The sequence below is a fragment of the Podarcis filfolensis genome, assembly GCF_964270895.1.
Source record: "Podarcis filfolensis genome assembly, chromosome: 11".
Lineage (NCBI taxonomy): Eukaryota > Metazoa > Chordata > Lepidosauria > Squamata > Lacertidae > Podarcis > Podarcis filfolensis.
Genome location: NC_139613.1, coordinates 58,779,424 through 58,796,166, shown reverse-complemented (window position 1 = coordinate 58,796,166; position 16,743 = coordinate 58,779,424). Strand labels below are relative to the sequence as shown.

At 39.1% G+C, this 16,743-nt stretch overlaps 1 protein-coding gene across 3 annotated transcripts in view; it reads left to right on the top strand.

Annotated features, from left to right (window-relative positions):
* Positions 1-16,743, top strand: part of VPS13A (vacuolar protein sorting 13 homolog A) — a 153,405-nt gene that overhangs the window by 84,792 nt on the left and 51,870 nt on the right. For 2 of the 3 annotated variants that reach the window (XM_083576420.1, XM_083576422.1), the window contains exons 36-47: positions 1,838-1,965; positions 2,960-3,132; positions 4,240-4,463; positions 6,865-7,097; positions 8,144-8,236; positions 8,581-8,937; positions 10,518-10,619; positions 11,870-12,028; positions 12,313-12,574; positions 13,801-13,961; positions 14,285-14,388; positions 15,636-15,933. In XM_083576420.1, coding sequence (XP_083432546.1) covers positions 1,838-1,965; positions 2,960-3,132; positions 4,240-4,463; positions 6,865-7,097; positions 8,144-8,236; positions 8,581-8,937; positions 10,518-10,619; positions 11,870-12,028; positions 12,313-12,574; positions 13,801-13,961; positions 14,285-14,388; positions 15,636-15,933 — 2,294 coding nt within the window. The remainder of the gene's footprint in view (positions 1-1,837; positions 1,966-2,959; positions 3,133-4,239; positions 4,464-6,864; positions 7,098-8,143; positions 8,237-8,580; positions 8,938-10,517; positions 10,620-11,869; positions 12,029-12,312; positions 12,575-13,800; positions 13,962-14,284; positions 14,389-15,635; positions 15,934-16,743) is intronic. The other variant, XM_083576421.1, reaches the window with a different exon arrangement.

The following is a 16,743-nucleotide window of genomic DNA, read 5'->3' as shown; positions in this document are numbered from 1 at the left end:
ATGATTTATTTCCTGTAATTGATTTAATAAGATTGGTTTTCCATAAATGATTGAATTTAATAATTAATTCAAGCCCAGTTTTGTGCTTTGACTGAAGGTAAGGCAGATGTTGGGTTATGGTGGGCCCATGAGGCAGTGGTCTTAGCCATAAGGGCATCTTGTGCTGCTTCTACCTTTGTTCATTCAACACTTATACCTTGATGATGTTCTAGATAAGGAGTGAGGAACCTCCATCTTATGGGCCAGTCTTGGCGCACCAGGGGTTCCAGTTCGGCTTGCACACCCACCTATCTATTAGCTGACATCACTGGTGATGTCAATTGATGGGCAGGAGGACAGGGTTTAATCCTGCATTGGCTATGTGTCCTGCTCCCAGCAGAGAACAGGATTACACAGCCAAGGCATCATGATTTAATGCCCACTAACCAGCAGATGAGTTGAAGTTAATGTGCTTTTTAAAAGCACAGTTCATATGCTTTTTGGCAAGCAGGCAAGTGGAAGCAGCAGGAAGGTGGGAAGAGTCTCACCACCCTCCCCTCCACTGCTGCTCACTTGCTTGCAGGAGAAGCAGCGCTTCCACTTGGAACCACGGAAGCTGCCTTAAAGCACTTCTCAAAACAGCTGTTTGAAGTACTCACACCCTTATAACTATACTTCACAAAAAATGTATGCAGATTGGTGGGCATCATCACTTGCTAACCTTTTTACTCCTATAGACCAATATGGAATTATTCCAAAATTTTCATTCTCGTTCCTTGCCATGGATGCTCCTTCTCTATCAGTTCCTCTGTACATTGTTTAAGTTTTGGTTCCTCATGGCAGTGACATCTGCAAAGGAGTATATCTGAGTTGAATGCTCTGTTTGTGGCAAAACACCTGCACACCTTTCTCAAACCTGAGTAGTGCTGAGGATGTACCTTCCTTCATTCAAAAGGTCAGTTCTTCTTTCCATCACCAAGAGGAGCTCATCCTTCCTATCTTTTGCCCTTCCTCTATCCACCACATCAATGTCATGGAATCCTTTTGAAAATCTACATTTTCCAGACTTGTCCCTTCAGTTAAACTAAATCATTTGTGACCTTTTTACCATTGAATTACAATAAAGCAGTTGCAGCAGCTGTGGCCTTTTCCATTCACTCTCTTCTTTATTAGGTTTGTAGGGCTATTGCATGGACTAAACCTAGTATGTTTACCCACCATTATAAAATGTTTTTGTGTACATCTGATGAAGTGGCATTTGGGAAGCAAATACTGCAGAATGTTCTTTCTCTTAGATAACCCTCCCTATTGGTTCTGGTCAGCTTTGGAGCATCCCTGCTGGGTCCAGTATGCCAGAGTCCCTTGGGGTTATCTGAAGGGTGTGTCTCCAGTCTGTTATCCTAGACCCAGGGCCACATACTAGATGTGCCTAAGCTTTCTGCCATGTTCACATGTTTTGCTTGTGGGTGGGTGCTGTGTATTTCTTATTTATCTAGCTTGGCAAAACATGCTTCCAGAAATGGGCTGCTTAAAAGTTCCTTCAAGATCGGGGGGAACTAAATCCATGTGAGTCCAGTATGGGCTGGACCTGTTGTGTGTAAGGAAAACAACCTTAAGAACCCTATAGCCTATACAAAATCAGTTAACTGAATAACCATGTGTTAAGCAGAGTGTTTCATAACTGTCAGTCTGGCAAACTTATTGCTCTGGTGATGGTCATTGATGGCAAAATTGTTTTATTTACATTCATCTAGTTACGTTTCTTCTCTTTCAAAATGCAGTGCATTAGAGACTATAACTTTTTCTTTTTTCTTATTATGGTAATTATAATTGTGTCTTATGTTCCTAATGTTTATAGCTGGAGTAAGAATAGTGACATCTGCTGTTGTAGAAGCACGTTCCTCAGTTAAGACTAAAACAGTACTGAAGCTGGACTTCCAGATTGATTCCCTGACTCTAGTTTTGTACAGTCCAAATTCCAACCAGGTAAAGAAAACATAATTTTCTATAAAATAAACTTGGTGGGTTGGACCCAGATTTTCTGCAACTGGCTAGAGATATGGGAGGAAACAACTACACCTTCAAACCTGGAAAATAATATTTTATAGGTTTGTACTAAAGTGGCAGCTAGATGCTGCCAATTGAGCAGAAATAAAATTTGGGGTTACTGGGAATACTTTGCATGAAATGAGTAGTTCAGTTCTTTTGGTCTGAATCTTGATTGGAAGAGGTCCAAATGGTCCACATCCTCCAGGAATGCCTGGAGTTGTTAAGCATCCACCCACTCAATCACTTTGCTCAGGAATGGAAGATTTGAGACTAGGCAATAATTGGTTTAATAACCACTTATTTAAGGGGGTCCAGGAAGACTCCCTTGCAGAGGGAAGCATTCACCACCCCATGGTGCCCATTGCTCAGTCCTGCCTGGCTCGCTTTTATGAGCCGGGATGAGCAAGGATCAAGGAGACAGGTGGTGTCTTGGCACCTGCCCTTACAGCACTCTTGTTAATACACCAGAATACAAGCTAAATGGTTACTATGGAGGGAATGGCAGCAGGTAGGATAGCAGAGTGAGCGGGGGCACAGTCCCAGTAAAAATAAAAATGAACAGAGTATTGAAGTGTTTTAAAACTAGCAAGTTTTTTTATATTGTGACAAAAGCAAGCATATCCCAATAGGGAACTTTTCATTAGGGTTTTCTTCATAAGTCCTGGCCATTAATGTTTATTTTCAAATGGAGCCTTTGCGTGTATCCGTTGTATGAACAAGAAGCCATGGGTATACTTTGGTACAACAGCATATATGTTGTGCAAATTACTTGCACAAAAGTTTGTGAAACTCCTTCTGGTTGCAATTCTTTCAGTCCAACATTATATGATTTACTAATTAAGTTTTGATCTGATTGCAGTAACAGAATTTGTATTTTTGCAGAAACATTTTCTTTAATTCATGCATTAAACTATGCTTTTTCTTTTCATAGCAGCCTACAAATCAGGGTGAACGAGATGGTCATTTGAAACTTGCAGAATTTAAACTGTTGTTAATATCAGCTGCTGTCAAAATGTTGTCAGATGGGTCAATGAATGCCTCAGTCAAATTAACAAACTGCACTTTAGATGATAAACGACAGACAGTCCAGAACGCTACACCAAGGTTGGTTTTTCCTCAATTTTATTTTATTAAATCAAAAGAAAAACAAATAAAAGAATACTAAATTCTAGTTTATGACACCATAGTGATAGTACATAAAATACATATCCACTTTCATATTGTTAGCATATAGAGTTTGTATGTGGCAACTGAAATTAGTTAATTGAAGTTTTGCTTGGAGCACATCTTTAGCTGAAAGGTATTTTGACTGAGACTTGGTATAAAATAAGAAAGCTTATGTTTATTAAAGGAAGTACATTCTTGATAGGGAATAATAATAATAATAATAATAATAATAATAATAATAATAATTTATTATTTATACCCCGCCCATCTGGCTGGGCCTCCCCAGCCACTCTGGGCGGCTTCCATAGAAACTAAAAATACAGTAAAATATCACACGTTAAAAACTTCCCTGAACAGGGCTGCCTTAAGATGTCTTCTGAATGTCAGGTAGTTGTTTATCGCTTTGACATCTTCTGGAAGGGCGTTCCACAGGCCGGGTGCCACTACCGAGAAGGCCCTCTGCCTGGTTCCCTGTAGCTTTGCTTCTCGCAATGAGGGAACCGCCAGAAGGTCCTCGGCGCTGGACCTCAGCGTCCGGGCAGAATGATGGGGGTGGAGACGCTCCTTCAGGTATACTGGACCGAGGCCGTTTAGGGCTTTAAAGGTCAGCACCAACACTTTGAATTGTGCTTGGAAACGTACTATCTAGTTAAAGCTAGGTATCTACAAAAGAAACAAAAGAAGCCATGCTTGCCTCTTTGTTCTCAGAAGATAAATTCCTTTCACCTCTAGGTTCAGAGAAGGAATTTGAGGAGGAGCAGGAAGTTGTAACCTGGATGCAACCTAAGATTTATTCATCTAAACATCAGAGAGAGAGAGAGAGAGAGAGAGAGAGAGAGAGAGAGAGAGAGAGAGTGTGAGTCTGGGAATCTGGAGATCCCCTACTCTATCTGTCTTAACCCATGCAAACCGTTGTCAGAAACCGAGTTGAATGCAAACGTCTAGCACTTATTAGTACCAAAGTGGTTATTGTCATTAAGAACACTATTGGTCAATGTAATGCTTTTCTAATTATAGTGTTTGCTCTACTAACTTGTCTTTCAGAATGGTAGAAATGAAGCGTGAATCTGAAAAGAAAGTCATGATGGATATATCTTATAAGCAGGCGAGAGATGGCAACACTGTTCTTGACACATTTGTTAATGAGACATATGTTTGTGCTAGCATAGAATTTCTTCTTACTGTTGCGGATGTATTTCTAAATGCTACTGCTGAAAGTGCCGCTGCACAGAAAAACTTCAAGCAAACTTTGGCTGTGAAGGAACAAGGTAAGTGATCAGTACCAGGACACTGCGGGTGCAGACTGAAAACCTGGTTAATTATAAGTATTTCTGTACTGCCATATCATAAATATCAGGGCGGTGTACAACAGTAAAACATAAAACACTACAAAAAACAAAACACATAATCATTAAAGTGACTAGCTGATCAATTTAAACAGCTGCAAAGGCCTGTTAGCAATGCTATTTTTCTAGAAAAAGAGGTGCTGGAACTCAGCATGAATGCCTCCCTCGTTCTCTTAGCATGGCAATGGAGCCTACCTGAGAGGAGCCAGAACTGAGTTCTGGTGAATTCCAGCTGAAAAAAAAAGCCCTGCCTGTTAGCATGAAAAGGTCTTCAAGGGACACCTGAAAGTCAAAAGCAAGGATGTCTGCCAAATCTCTGCTGGAAGAGTATTCCACAACTGTAGATACGGGCTGAAATGTTACTTTTCTGTCTTTCCTAATAGAATCACCGTCTATCTGAATTTCTCCCTTCGGTTATAACTTGGTATATGTTAAACTCACTACATGACACCCCAACCCTTTTATTTTCATGTATTTCTACTTTTACATTTTATCTATCTTGGAGGATTCTAAGTCTTTATTTTTAAAGTACCACAAGGCTTATGTATGATAAAAATAATATGAGATACAAGATATACATCTTAATAGTGAGAACGATCTTAAACATTAGGAGGAACTTTATGACGGTAAGAGTTGTTCAACAGTGAAACAGACTGCCTCAAAAAGTGGTGGACTCTCCTTCATTGGAGGGTTTTAATCAGAGGATGGATGGCCATCTGTCAGTGATTCCGTAGCTGTAATTTCTGCATTTCAGGGGGTTAGAATAAATTATTCTTTGGGTCTCTTCCAACTCTACAGTTCTATGATTCTATCATCAAAGGACTGGTCTTTTGCTGCTAAATTAAAGCTTTCTATAACTCACTTTTTATAGCTAAAGTATGTGATAGTTAATTTAAATTGAATTGAATTTAGAGTGAGTTTCTGACTATATAGTCTAAGCACATCTTATTTGGCAACTGACACCTGAAGCTGACCCATTCTTCTATCCCATTAGCGTTCCTTTCTCTCTGTTCATGCGCTCCTTTTTCCCTCCCTGGATTCCAAACTTCTTTCCCTCTATGTAGTTTCAGAATAATTAGAAAAAAACAGTATTTTATTTGATAAAAACAAATCTGTTGTGGTGCTGTAGTTTATCCTGACAGTATGGCTTTGGAAAAAATGTTGTTTTCCTCCCAGCTGTCTGAGAACAAATTAGTAGGCTTTTGTAATCTCAGTGTGTATACAGCACATTAAATCAGGAAGGATGACTTTTACTTGCTTTCCAGAAAGTAAGGCCATTTTATCCAGTGGGGCTTACCTCTGCATAGCATTGGAATCCCAATCTGTGGTTGTCATGGTGAAAACTAAAGCAAAACAAGTCTTTATTTCACACTAGTAAATCCAGAACACTTTATTCAAAGCCAGTAAAGGCTAGTAGAATAGAATATCAGTGTATTGTGTATAGCCAGAGGCCTTTACAATGTACAGCAGAGGATAAGAACAAGGCTTTCCTCTGGAATCACACAACATGACCTGTAAAAGTTTACAGCATAAGGTTTTAAAATTAGGAAGCATTAGCATATCTAGAACGGAGCTTCTTAGCTGTCAGAGCAAATTTGGCTACCAGACGTGTAATTTGAAGATCTTTTTCAGCTAAGAGTTCGACTGTCACTTCCTGGGGGGGTCGGCCTGAGAAGCAGTTAAGAATAGATGATTAAGAATTTTACCTGGGCATTGTATATAAGGAGCAAATCAGCAGGTAATGCATGATATCCTTGAACTGATTGCATCCATAAATGCATTCGCTTTCCATATAGGGAATTGCCAGGTATCTCCCCTCTTAGTTCAACAAACGTCCTACGCAGCTGCAGGAAATTCAGTGTCTCAAAGTAATGGAACCTTGAGAGGTTGATCTTTATTTGGGGGGTACCAAATAGAATAATGGGCAGCTATAATGGATGCTCTATCTTGATTGGCATCCTGGTTGAAGATCCAGGCACCAGAGGCGAAATGCTCCTGCAATGAGGGGGAGGGCAAACTCTGTAAGGGCTTCTTGAGGAGAATCCCTTGTGCAGCCTCCCCTGCTGGGCAGAGGGGGATCTTTCCAGATTTAATGGTAACTGATCACTCACTGTGACAACAGGCCATATAGTCTAGCATTTGTTTGTCCACTGGGGGAAACAGAATGCTGGACAAGATAGACCTTTGGTCTGATTCAGCAAGGCCGCTCTTAAAATATTAACATTGGAATCTATCATCATTTTTACTTAAAAGCAAAGACTAGGGATGGATTGATGGTTGTGAAGTAAAATTGGATTAATTTTACTAAATGTTGCATTTTTAGTTTCTGTACAACCGGTATCCACAATGGAAATAAATGTCGTCGTTAAAAATCCTGAGATTGTGTTTGTGGCCGATTTAACAAGAAGTGATGCTCCTGCACTGGTGGCTACAGCACAGTGTGAAGTCTCCATGAAATATGGCCCTGAAATGTATAAAATGACAGCTGCTGTTAAAGACATAAAGGTGAAAGCCTGCCCTTTTCTTCCAGAGATGAGAAAGGGCAGTATTACTACGGTAAGATTATAAGATGTGCAGTGCTATGCAGATGTAAATTAAACCTGTGCTTATGGTATATAACAGGATGCAACATAAATGAGTAATATTAGAGTCTCTTAAGACAATAGTTACATTCTATAGTAACCCATAGTTCAGTGGTCCTTATCTGACCTCCTATCACTGCAATTGAAGAGCTGCGAGGATGTTGCAGTCCTGCTGCTGCATTTGCACCTCATCACTCTGTGGTGAAGCTAGTGATAAGAGGTCAGGTAAACAACACCACCCCACTGACTGCTACTGGTCACATGTAAGGACAATGCCTGTACACTGTGACTTCTATGGAGATGTGCAACTTTATTTGATTACAATATAGATAAGATTACACTTCATCATGCATACTGTGCAGTGCTGACGGGAATTGCACTTGCTTGTTCTGAGTCTGCACCCACATCGCAGACCATGAGCTTGGTGCTGCGTGTTCAATTCTCAGTCTAGCTCAAATTAACAGATAAATTACATGAAAAGGATAACAAAGACTTTAAAAGAGAATGGGAACCATTTACAACATATATGGAGAAACAACATAAAGAATTGGACTTACTGGCAGGGTTTGAATAAACAAACACAATTGAACATAACAAAAAGTAAGATTATATTGGGAAAATTTTGGGAAACAACACGCAGGGTGAGTAATATGGAAATAAAACAAAATGGGAATATGAGGGAAGTCCAGGGCAGGAAGGGGGGAAATATGGACATTTTTTGGAGAAATATTGTTAGAGGATGTATACATGGAAAAACCAATAATTTTTTTTTTAAAAAAATTCTCAATCTAACTGGAATTTGCTTGAACAGCACCATGTTGTGTGCTTGTATCTCCCTTCCTTCTAGGCAGCTACCCATAGATAAAGAAATTTGTCAAATTTTTTACAAGTTAGGATGCCTGCATTTGTTTCACAGACTCCTGTTTTGCATAGGAAATGTATATGATATTCACTGTGCATTTAGAAAGCATTTTTAACTGGCAAATTTATATTTTTCAATTTATTGTGGTTTATATCCAGATATTGCAGCCCTGTGACCTCTTCTTTGAGATGATACAGTCAGGTGGAGATCCTCAGAAAGCTGATCTGTCAATTAAATCCCTCACAATTAAGGTACATTTAAAATTGTGTCTGGATTCATCCCTGGGGGAAAAGATGGTATTTTTTGCCTTTACAGACCATTTTATACATGTCCTTACACTTTTTTTGTTTTTCAAGTTTTGAATCCATCATAAGACTAAGAAGTCCCTTGGAAAACTGAACAAATAAGTTACTCAGAGGATAGTATTACATTGTTTCAGTCCTTCCACTGCCAATTTCAAACATATAATCCTATTTGTATACCTATAATAATACTATATTTTTATTTCTTCTAATATGTAGTGATTTATTGATTCACTAAGTCAAATTAGAAATACATAGTTCTTCATTTGAGAATAATCTTTTTTTAAACTTAGGTGACGCCAATTATCTTAAATACAGTAATAACCATTACATCAGCACTCTTCCCAACAAATGAGACTACGGAGAAAGACATTAGTCCAGTACCTCCAGATATTTGGGATCAGAAGAATATTAAAAATCTAAAAATGTGGTTTCTTGAAGAGTCAAGTGAAAATAAAGATCCTGCTTCTGTAATTGAGTTGGTCCCCACAGGAGAGACGATGAAAATGAGAATTGAAACTGTTGTCATAACCCTTGAAGCTGGGGTTGGCCACAAAACAGTGCCAATGCTATTAGCAAAGTCATCATTTTCTGGAGAAGTTCGAAACTGGAGTAGTCTGATCAATCTCTCTTCTCGTCTTGAATTAGAGGTGGGTAGAGTTTTGTTCTGTTATGGAAGAAAAAGGCAGACATTTAAAACTGTTTTGTGAGTTGTGTCCACTGCGCAGAAACTGTTAGAAACAGTATTTGCATGTTGGGTGTAATAGTTGCCTAGCTACTTTGGTAGTAAGAGTTCAGCTTTCCCTACAACATTTCAAATTTGGTAGCCTTTTGGCATCAGATGACTACTGAATAATCTAAAGCACAGTATTTAGTAGTTCTGTCTTCAGATATCACATTGCAATGTATCCTCCTTGGCCAGAAAAAAATGGATTCAAGGTATCACGCAGTTGTATAGGTCATTGTGATGTCTCAGTGCATTAGGGCAACATGGCATTAGAGTATCTTTCACATATTTCCTTGTCCCCTTGAAAACACATGGAGGGATCAAGCTGGGGTTATAACTTGAAATATAGTGTGCTGTTGTGAACGTGCCCACCAGCTTTCACAGGTAGGATTTAGTTGGGAACAGTGGCACCACTTTGCACTGAAGATTGAGGGCCCATTGTCACGTGTGTGAGGCACACTTGTGACTCACACGCACATGTGACGTGCTTGTGACATTGCACACTCGAGAGAAAGCTGGGCACTGCGGCGTACAGCAGAGTGCCCCGCCATATTGGGAGGGTGTGGGGTTTCCGCCCCTGAAAATGCCTATGTATGAATTTGTTTTATGTGTGAAGATCAGTGCATGCTAACAACAAACAGTCTACACAGTAAGGCGCTATTCTGATGGCATGAGTATCACAATGACCGGTATATTCTTATCTTATCATTCATCCGCCTTCACAGCCGTTGTCACATAGCGCTTGTTATCTTCTGCCTGTTCTGCCATTGAAGACTTACTGGATCATTCTTTCTAGCTCCTCCCCTTTGACCTTACTGCAGTGGGTGACCCTACTGGGAGTATGAGACTCCCGATGGCTTCGCTCACAGGGATGATAGAAACGTGCAAGCCCATTCACCATGACAAGGTGGTGATCCCATGAGTACCAAGCTGTGCGCCCAAGCACACTGCGGTCAGGAGAAGGATGATCACAGTGGCGCTTTCCAGAGCACCAGCACCCTGCACATTGAGGGGGCCCAAAACAGCTCAGCCTCCATGAGTCGGTGCCCCTGGTTGGGAAGCTTCTGTAGGCATGGCCAATGCTGAATGTCTTTTTAGAATTAACTTATTCTTAAGATATTTTAGTGCTTTGGGATATAATTAAAACCAAATGTGTTACTCTAAAGCAGAGCTTTCCGAACTGTGTTGGCTGCAGTGTGTCACACAAATGCTCCCAATTCTTCTCCTGGGGCTCGAAAGGGATTAGTTCAACTTCCGGTTTGCTATTAAAACTGAATTACTGTATCACGAAACAATGTATGTCTAAAAAGTGTGTCACCAACATTAAAAATTTTGAAAGCCTTCTCTAAAGTTTTTCCTCCAGTTGGGCAAATTAATAATATAGGAATAGTGATTGTCATACAATAATAGTCCATTGAGTTTTTAATAATGTTTTTCATTTTCATTACGTGCTACAAATGGATATCACTCATTGTACAGATTAATTATGTTTTGTATTTTTAGGTACATTATTACAATGAGATGTTTGGTGTTTGGGAACCATTGCTTGAACCACTGGAAGTTGAAAACACTGATGAATTCAGACCTTGGGTTCTAGAATTGAAGGTATACTTTTAGAAATACAAATTCATTTTCGTATAGGATAGATGGACTTTAATGTTTGAATAGATGTTCTTCTTTCTCCGTTTTATATAATATTTCAAAATATTTATTTCCATTTATTACTCATTTCCAATATAACATATCAGAATGATTTAACAATAAAAACATAAACAAGTTCATATTTGTGATCCTGCAAACACATATACCGTATATTTCGCTCTATAAGACGCACCTAGTTTTTGGAGGAGGAAAACAAGAAAAAAATATTCTGAATCTCAGAAGCCAGAACAGCAAGAGGGATCGCTACACAGTGAAAGCAGCAATTCCTCTTGCTGTTCTGGCTTCTGGGATAGCTGTGCAGCCTCATTCGCTCCATAAGACACACACACATTTCCCCTTAGTTTTTAGGAGGGAAAAAGTGAGTCTTCTAGAGCAAAAAATATGGTACTTAAAATTCTTCATAATATGAGAACAATAGTCTTGTACCTGTTGTCACTGGGTAGAAATATATCCTCACTTAAGAAGTAAAACATGGAAAGGCACGTCTGTCTTTGAAGCAGTTTTAAAGCTGCATCCATTACTATGTACTGAGGAACCTGACCGAGTTCTATTTTAGGCTGGAAAGAGTGATGCTGAAAATTTGCTGCTTCAGTCTACTTCATGTCATTTACCAGGCTGCAATTCAGGAATTATGTATTTATCATGCTTTATTCTGTCCTTCCTCTTTCATGTAGCGTAGACACACTGCACACTGTATGCAGTAGGGGCCCTGCAATATTAGTTCTGCCTCTCCACACATACCATACCTGTCAAGATGCTGAGCTTTTCTAGTATATAAATTAATTGGAACTGAGGTTATGAGCCAGACTATTCTTTAATGTATTTTTCACTTTTCTTTCACTATCTTTAGTCTTTAGGATTCACAGATACTTGAAAAGTTATGTATGGACTTAATTTCAAACTCATAGCCATGGAGGAGAGAACAGCTTCTGCCTGCCCACATTTTCATTGTGCACAACGGAACCCTTTATGCCACTAGAGCACGCACGCGCACACACACACACACACACACACACAGAGACACCCCTCCTCTGAGGCTTAGCAAAAGCAGGTAGAGGGGCACCTTCATTGTATCCAACATACCAAGAGTCTGGATTGCTGTGCCCATATTGCAAATGTTCTAAATGGCATCATCAGCTTTCTACATCTAGTATTAATTTCTCCTCTCTTCCCCTCCCCTTTTTCTTTTAAAGATGAAGAAGAAAGCCAAGAAAACTTTAGTTGAATCAGTTGCTGAAGAAGAACAATACAAAGTCCCAGAGTACAAGACAGTAATAACTATTTTTTCTCAAGATCAGCTGAACATTACATTGTCCAAATGTGGTCTACTAATGTTGAGTAACCTCGGCACGGTAATAAGACTTCGATTTTTGCATCTGTGACCTAAATAAAGTAATATGTTCAATTTACTGTGGTGGACAATGAAGGCACTGGATTGGGTAATTCCCTCATCACGTGACGGAGGCAGGAGCACAGAATTGTGGGAGGCAGGCTCAATCTCCTCTGTCACGTGATGAGCGAGTTACCCCATCCAGTGTGTTCATCATCTATCTTACGAATCTGCTCTTCAGGTCGTTCTTTTTTTAAAAAAAGGTTGTTAGTTAATTCATTATTTCACATCTCTTTTTTTGGCTAGGCATTTGCAGAAGCAGCTTCACAAACTTCAGAAATCTCCAAAAAAGACCAGGCCCCCTTTGTGTTAATGAATTCCTTAGGAGTCCCCACCACTGTCTTGCCTAGTGACTCCTTCAGTGTTCTTAATGTTGACTCAAAGGGGAATTCATTTCATCTTGAAGATGGGCAAAGTCTAAGTATGGAGTATGTCAGAACTAAAAGTGATCAAGACCAGTTTACAGCAATGACTACCCTAAGCAGCAGAGTATTCTACATCTGGCTCAGTAAGTAGGCATAGTATGTATTATTTGGTCTCTATAAATAAATAAACTTTGTTTAGTGTTAGGTCAGCAGTGGAAATTCCAGTCCACAAACCTTATTAAGCCTGCCGGGCCTGTCTATTCATGCCTATAACCAGGGCCAAATTTAAAAGTAGAATTGGGAACACACTCTAAGGTCACTCCTGTCACTCCTGATTCTTCCCTTCCAGCCACTGGTAAAATTTGGTGTCTTTTGAATTCTGTGGTGAGAGGAGAAGGCACCAAATTCAAAAAGTGCTAAATTACACCAGAAAGGAAAAATCAAGAGTACACTTCGAGCATGTTCCCAATGCTTCCTTTACACCCACAGCTTGTTCAAGCTGCATGGCTCTGCATTAGGTATAGTGATGAAGTAATAACTAACAGCTTACTTTAAAAAGTACATTTTAATTTTGAAATAAACTTTTTAAGGACATTATGTCTACTTATGTGGCCTGTCTCTATATTACGTCATTGGATATAATGTTTTTTAATCCAACCAAGCATATTGTTCACTAACAGACTATCCTCCCCCAGATAGTTCAGTGAACATTCGTATGTATGCCAGGAACAAATTACATTTTACTTTGGAGATCTGTGATTGAATCTCTTGATTTGTATTTTTCTAAGCACAGCTAGAATTGGATTGAAGTGAAAGGAGTATGTTAGCAAGTTGAGGGGCAATTTGCTTTGGGAATTTTAACACAACAGGAAAGGGACTAAGTGTTAACATCTAGCACAAATTAGTGAACATAGGAAATGTTATCTACTTTCCCCACAACAATACCCCACCTTTAATGGACATGTTGATATTTTCAAATTTTATTTTTCAAGGGAGGGTGCTCTCCTTTCTAGTACAAGTGGTCACGGATTTGATTTTTTAAAATAGCAACAGCACAGGTGAATAGCTATCCTCCTTTCAATTACAAGGACAGAATATTTCACTAAAAGCACTGGGTCCACACTGGTGTGAGTATAGAACTAGAAGAAAATGAATTTAAAAAAAAAAACTTTAAAAGACCTCAGTCCATTCACTTCAACCTATATTTTTCTCTGGATGAAAGTACATCAAGTGGGAGTTTGCTGCCCTCTAACTTATGAAAGCTGAAAATGCGTCAAAGTCAGAGAAATAGATAACCTCTGCTTGCTTGCCAGTTCATTTTCAGCAGTTTCATTTCAGTACAAGTCAGTGTATTGCCTTCTGTTTCTAGCTCCTCAGAATCACTCCACTACAGAAAAGATTCCTCTGACAAAAGTGGGACGAAGTCTTTACAGAGTAAGACACAATGACTCTGGTGTTGTGAGATCTGTAGTTTGCCAAATTGACACCACTGAGGGGAGCAAGATGATAACAGTGCATTCTCCTATTCAGGTAAGCTTTGCACACTAAACATGATGAACCAGAGTTCATAAATTAAAGGTTCCCCCCCCACCTAGATTAGCAAGAGTTTCATTTTCATGCTGTTGCCTGGCTGAGTAAGGATATATTTGCTATGTGCAGATACATTTTGATACAGAGGTGCCTTCAACCCAAGAAACACACACGTACTAAAGTAGCACAGACCTTTAAGAGAGCACCACCCTTTGTCTTCTTGCACAGTTGAATAGGCCCTCTGCTGGCGGTGGTCTTTGCTTATCAGTGTGAAAAAAGAAATTTTAGCATTTTATAATATGCACTGTTATTTTTCCATATAGATAAAGAATCATTTTTCAATTCCCTTGAGAATATTTGAAGATGGAAAATGTTTAGGAATGGCTCTACCAGAGAATGAATTTAACATACCATTGACTTCTTACAGGTGATTTTTAATTTCCTTTTTTATTTTTCTCACTTCATTACATATTATATGAATGCTGACCATCCAGCTAATTTAAAATGTATATATTTATAGTTTAATACTATTGCTGCAGCAATATTCTATAGATAAACTGACTGTTTGTTGGTATGCTGCCTTCCTCATAATTTATTCTTTCCAAACAGAACATGGTTGAAGTTTCTCATTCTCACTAGTTTGATTCCACTCACTTATGGATTTATTGAAATGATCTCTTCAATGCGTACCTATGGAGAAGTTGAACTAACTTGTCAAATAAATGTGCGTGTTCCTGGAGCAACTATCACAGCCACTGAAATCCTCCCCCAGCCCTCCTGTTACCATTTTATGCATGGATAAAACATGAATTGGGTTAGCATTGCATCCAAATCTGAGTTTGTGGATTTACTTGCTTACTGACAAACTGGTGTCAGTCAGTATTGTGGTCTTTAAACTGGCACTGTGACTACTCTCCCCTGATGCTTGAGCTTATTTTAATGCACAAAATCATTGAAATTACTGGAGCAGCTCAGGAAGGAAGATAGTAAAGCAAATGATCTCACAGTAACCTTCCTATGAAAGCGTGTGTTCCTCCTTTTCCTGTGTGAGCAGCCAAGGTTGCAGAAAGAAAAACAACTGCCTGTGCCTTGATAACAGTTGTATGAAAGTGGTCAAAGTTCACTATAGGACATCACTAGTCAAATTTTCACAGATTTCAGTTGCAGATTATTTTATGTATGTATTTATTACAGTTATATCACACCTTTCCTCCAAATAGGACCAGTTTGGTAAACAAGTAAAACAATAAAAACATCTTAAAGCAATTCTGATTCTGGAAAGTACTGGACACTGGGGAAGATCATAACCTAAAAAGCTTGTTGAAAGAATTTTTAGGTGTCTGGAGAATACATTTTAGCATTCAGTGATGTATTCCTTTTATTGCATTTAAATTGACATGTTTTTATGGCTGCTTCTACAAGTGCTACATGCCTGTCAAATCAACCTGCTAAAAGTTCTGTCAAGCAACTACCGGTATGTGGTTCAAATTGATTGTGATTGTTTTATTTATTTCTTGTAAATATTTATTTATTAATTTCTTGAATGTTTCATTGACATAATAACTAACTTCAGCAGAACTTGTAAACATGCCATCTAAATGAGTCATTGTGTCACACTGAATGTTTTCAACTGGAAAGTGAGATGAGGATAATAATTGGTGTGCTTATTTACAGAGCGCTACTCTTTTTTCGACCAGTGGCTGATGAAGGTGGAACTTCTGGAGAGTATGCATCAAGTGAAGGAGTTAGCTTTGATGAAATGGTGAAGAATTTTGGCAAAGTGTTGCAGAAGAAATGTCAGCCTACAAAATCATCTAACCATCCACTCATCATCAATATTGTTCCAATGCAAGATACTCTGATATCTTCAGTTTGTGTAGATGATCAGTGGGATTTACCATATGTTGTTCATTTATGGCCTTCTGTTCTTCTCCGCAATCTTCTTCCATATCAGATTGCTTATTCCTTAGAGGTAGTTTTCTCTAATTTTTGTTTTCCAATTCTTCTAAGTATATAAAAATACTATTTTATTGTCTGGAACATCACAGTGCATGTTCCATAAATATAAAGCATTCTGGTGATATCCTAAAATGTTCTATCTCTTGTCTAGAATTCAGTTACTAGCTTCCAAGGGTACAAAATTGACTTTGGAGTACCTAATCTTTCTTAACAATCCTCCTTTCTAACTGGTTCATATCCACCTTTAGTGTACAGTTTGATTTACCTGGTTGCATGCAGGAGGCATCCAAGACAATGGGGTAACCCCCCCCCCCCGCCCACATCCTACAACAGGCAGGAACATATGAATTTGAATGTAATAGGGCAGCCAGCTTTTTAGAAGAAGAAGAAGAAGAGTTTGGATTTGATATCCCGCCTTTCACTCCCTTTAAGGAGTCTCAAAGTGGCTAACATTCTCCTTTCCCTTCCTCCCCCACAACAAGCACTCTGTGAGGTGAGTGGGACAGAGACTTCAAAGAAGTGTGACTGGCCCAAGGTCACCCAGCAGCTGCATGTGGAGGAGCGGGGACGCGAACCCGGTTCCCCAGATTACGAGACTACCGCTATTAACCACTACACCACACTGGCTCTCCAGTTCCTTCTCTCCAGTTCCTTCTCTGCTTCCCTTTATTGGTTATATTTGCTGTTAGCTTATTATTTATGAATAAGAATTTGCAATCTTTCCCAGTTGTAACCTTTTTGTAATATGTTCCACATGTTTAATAAAATTGCAGGCGCAGAAAGGTATCTATTTAAACTCCTACCCTTAGAAACAATACTTAAG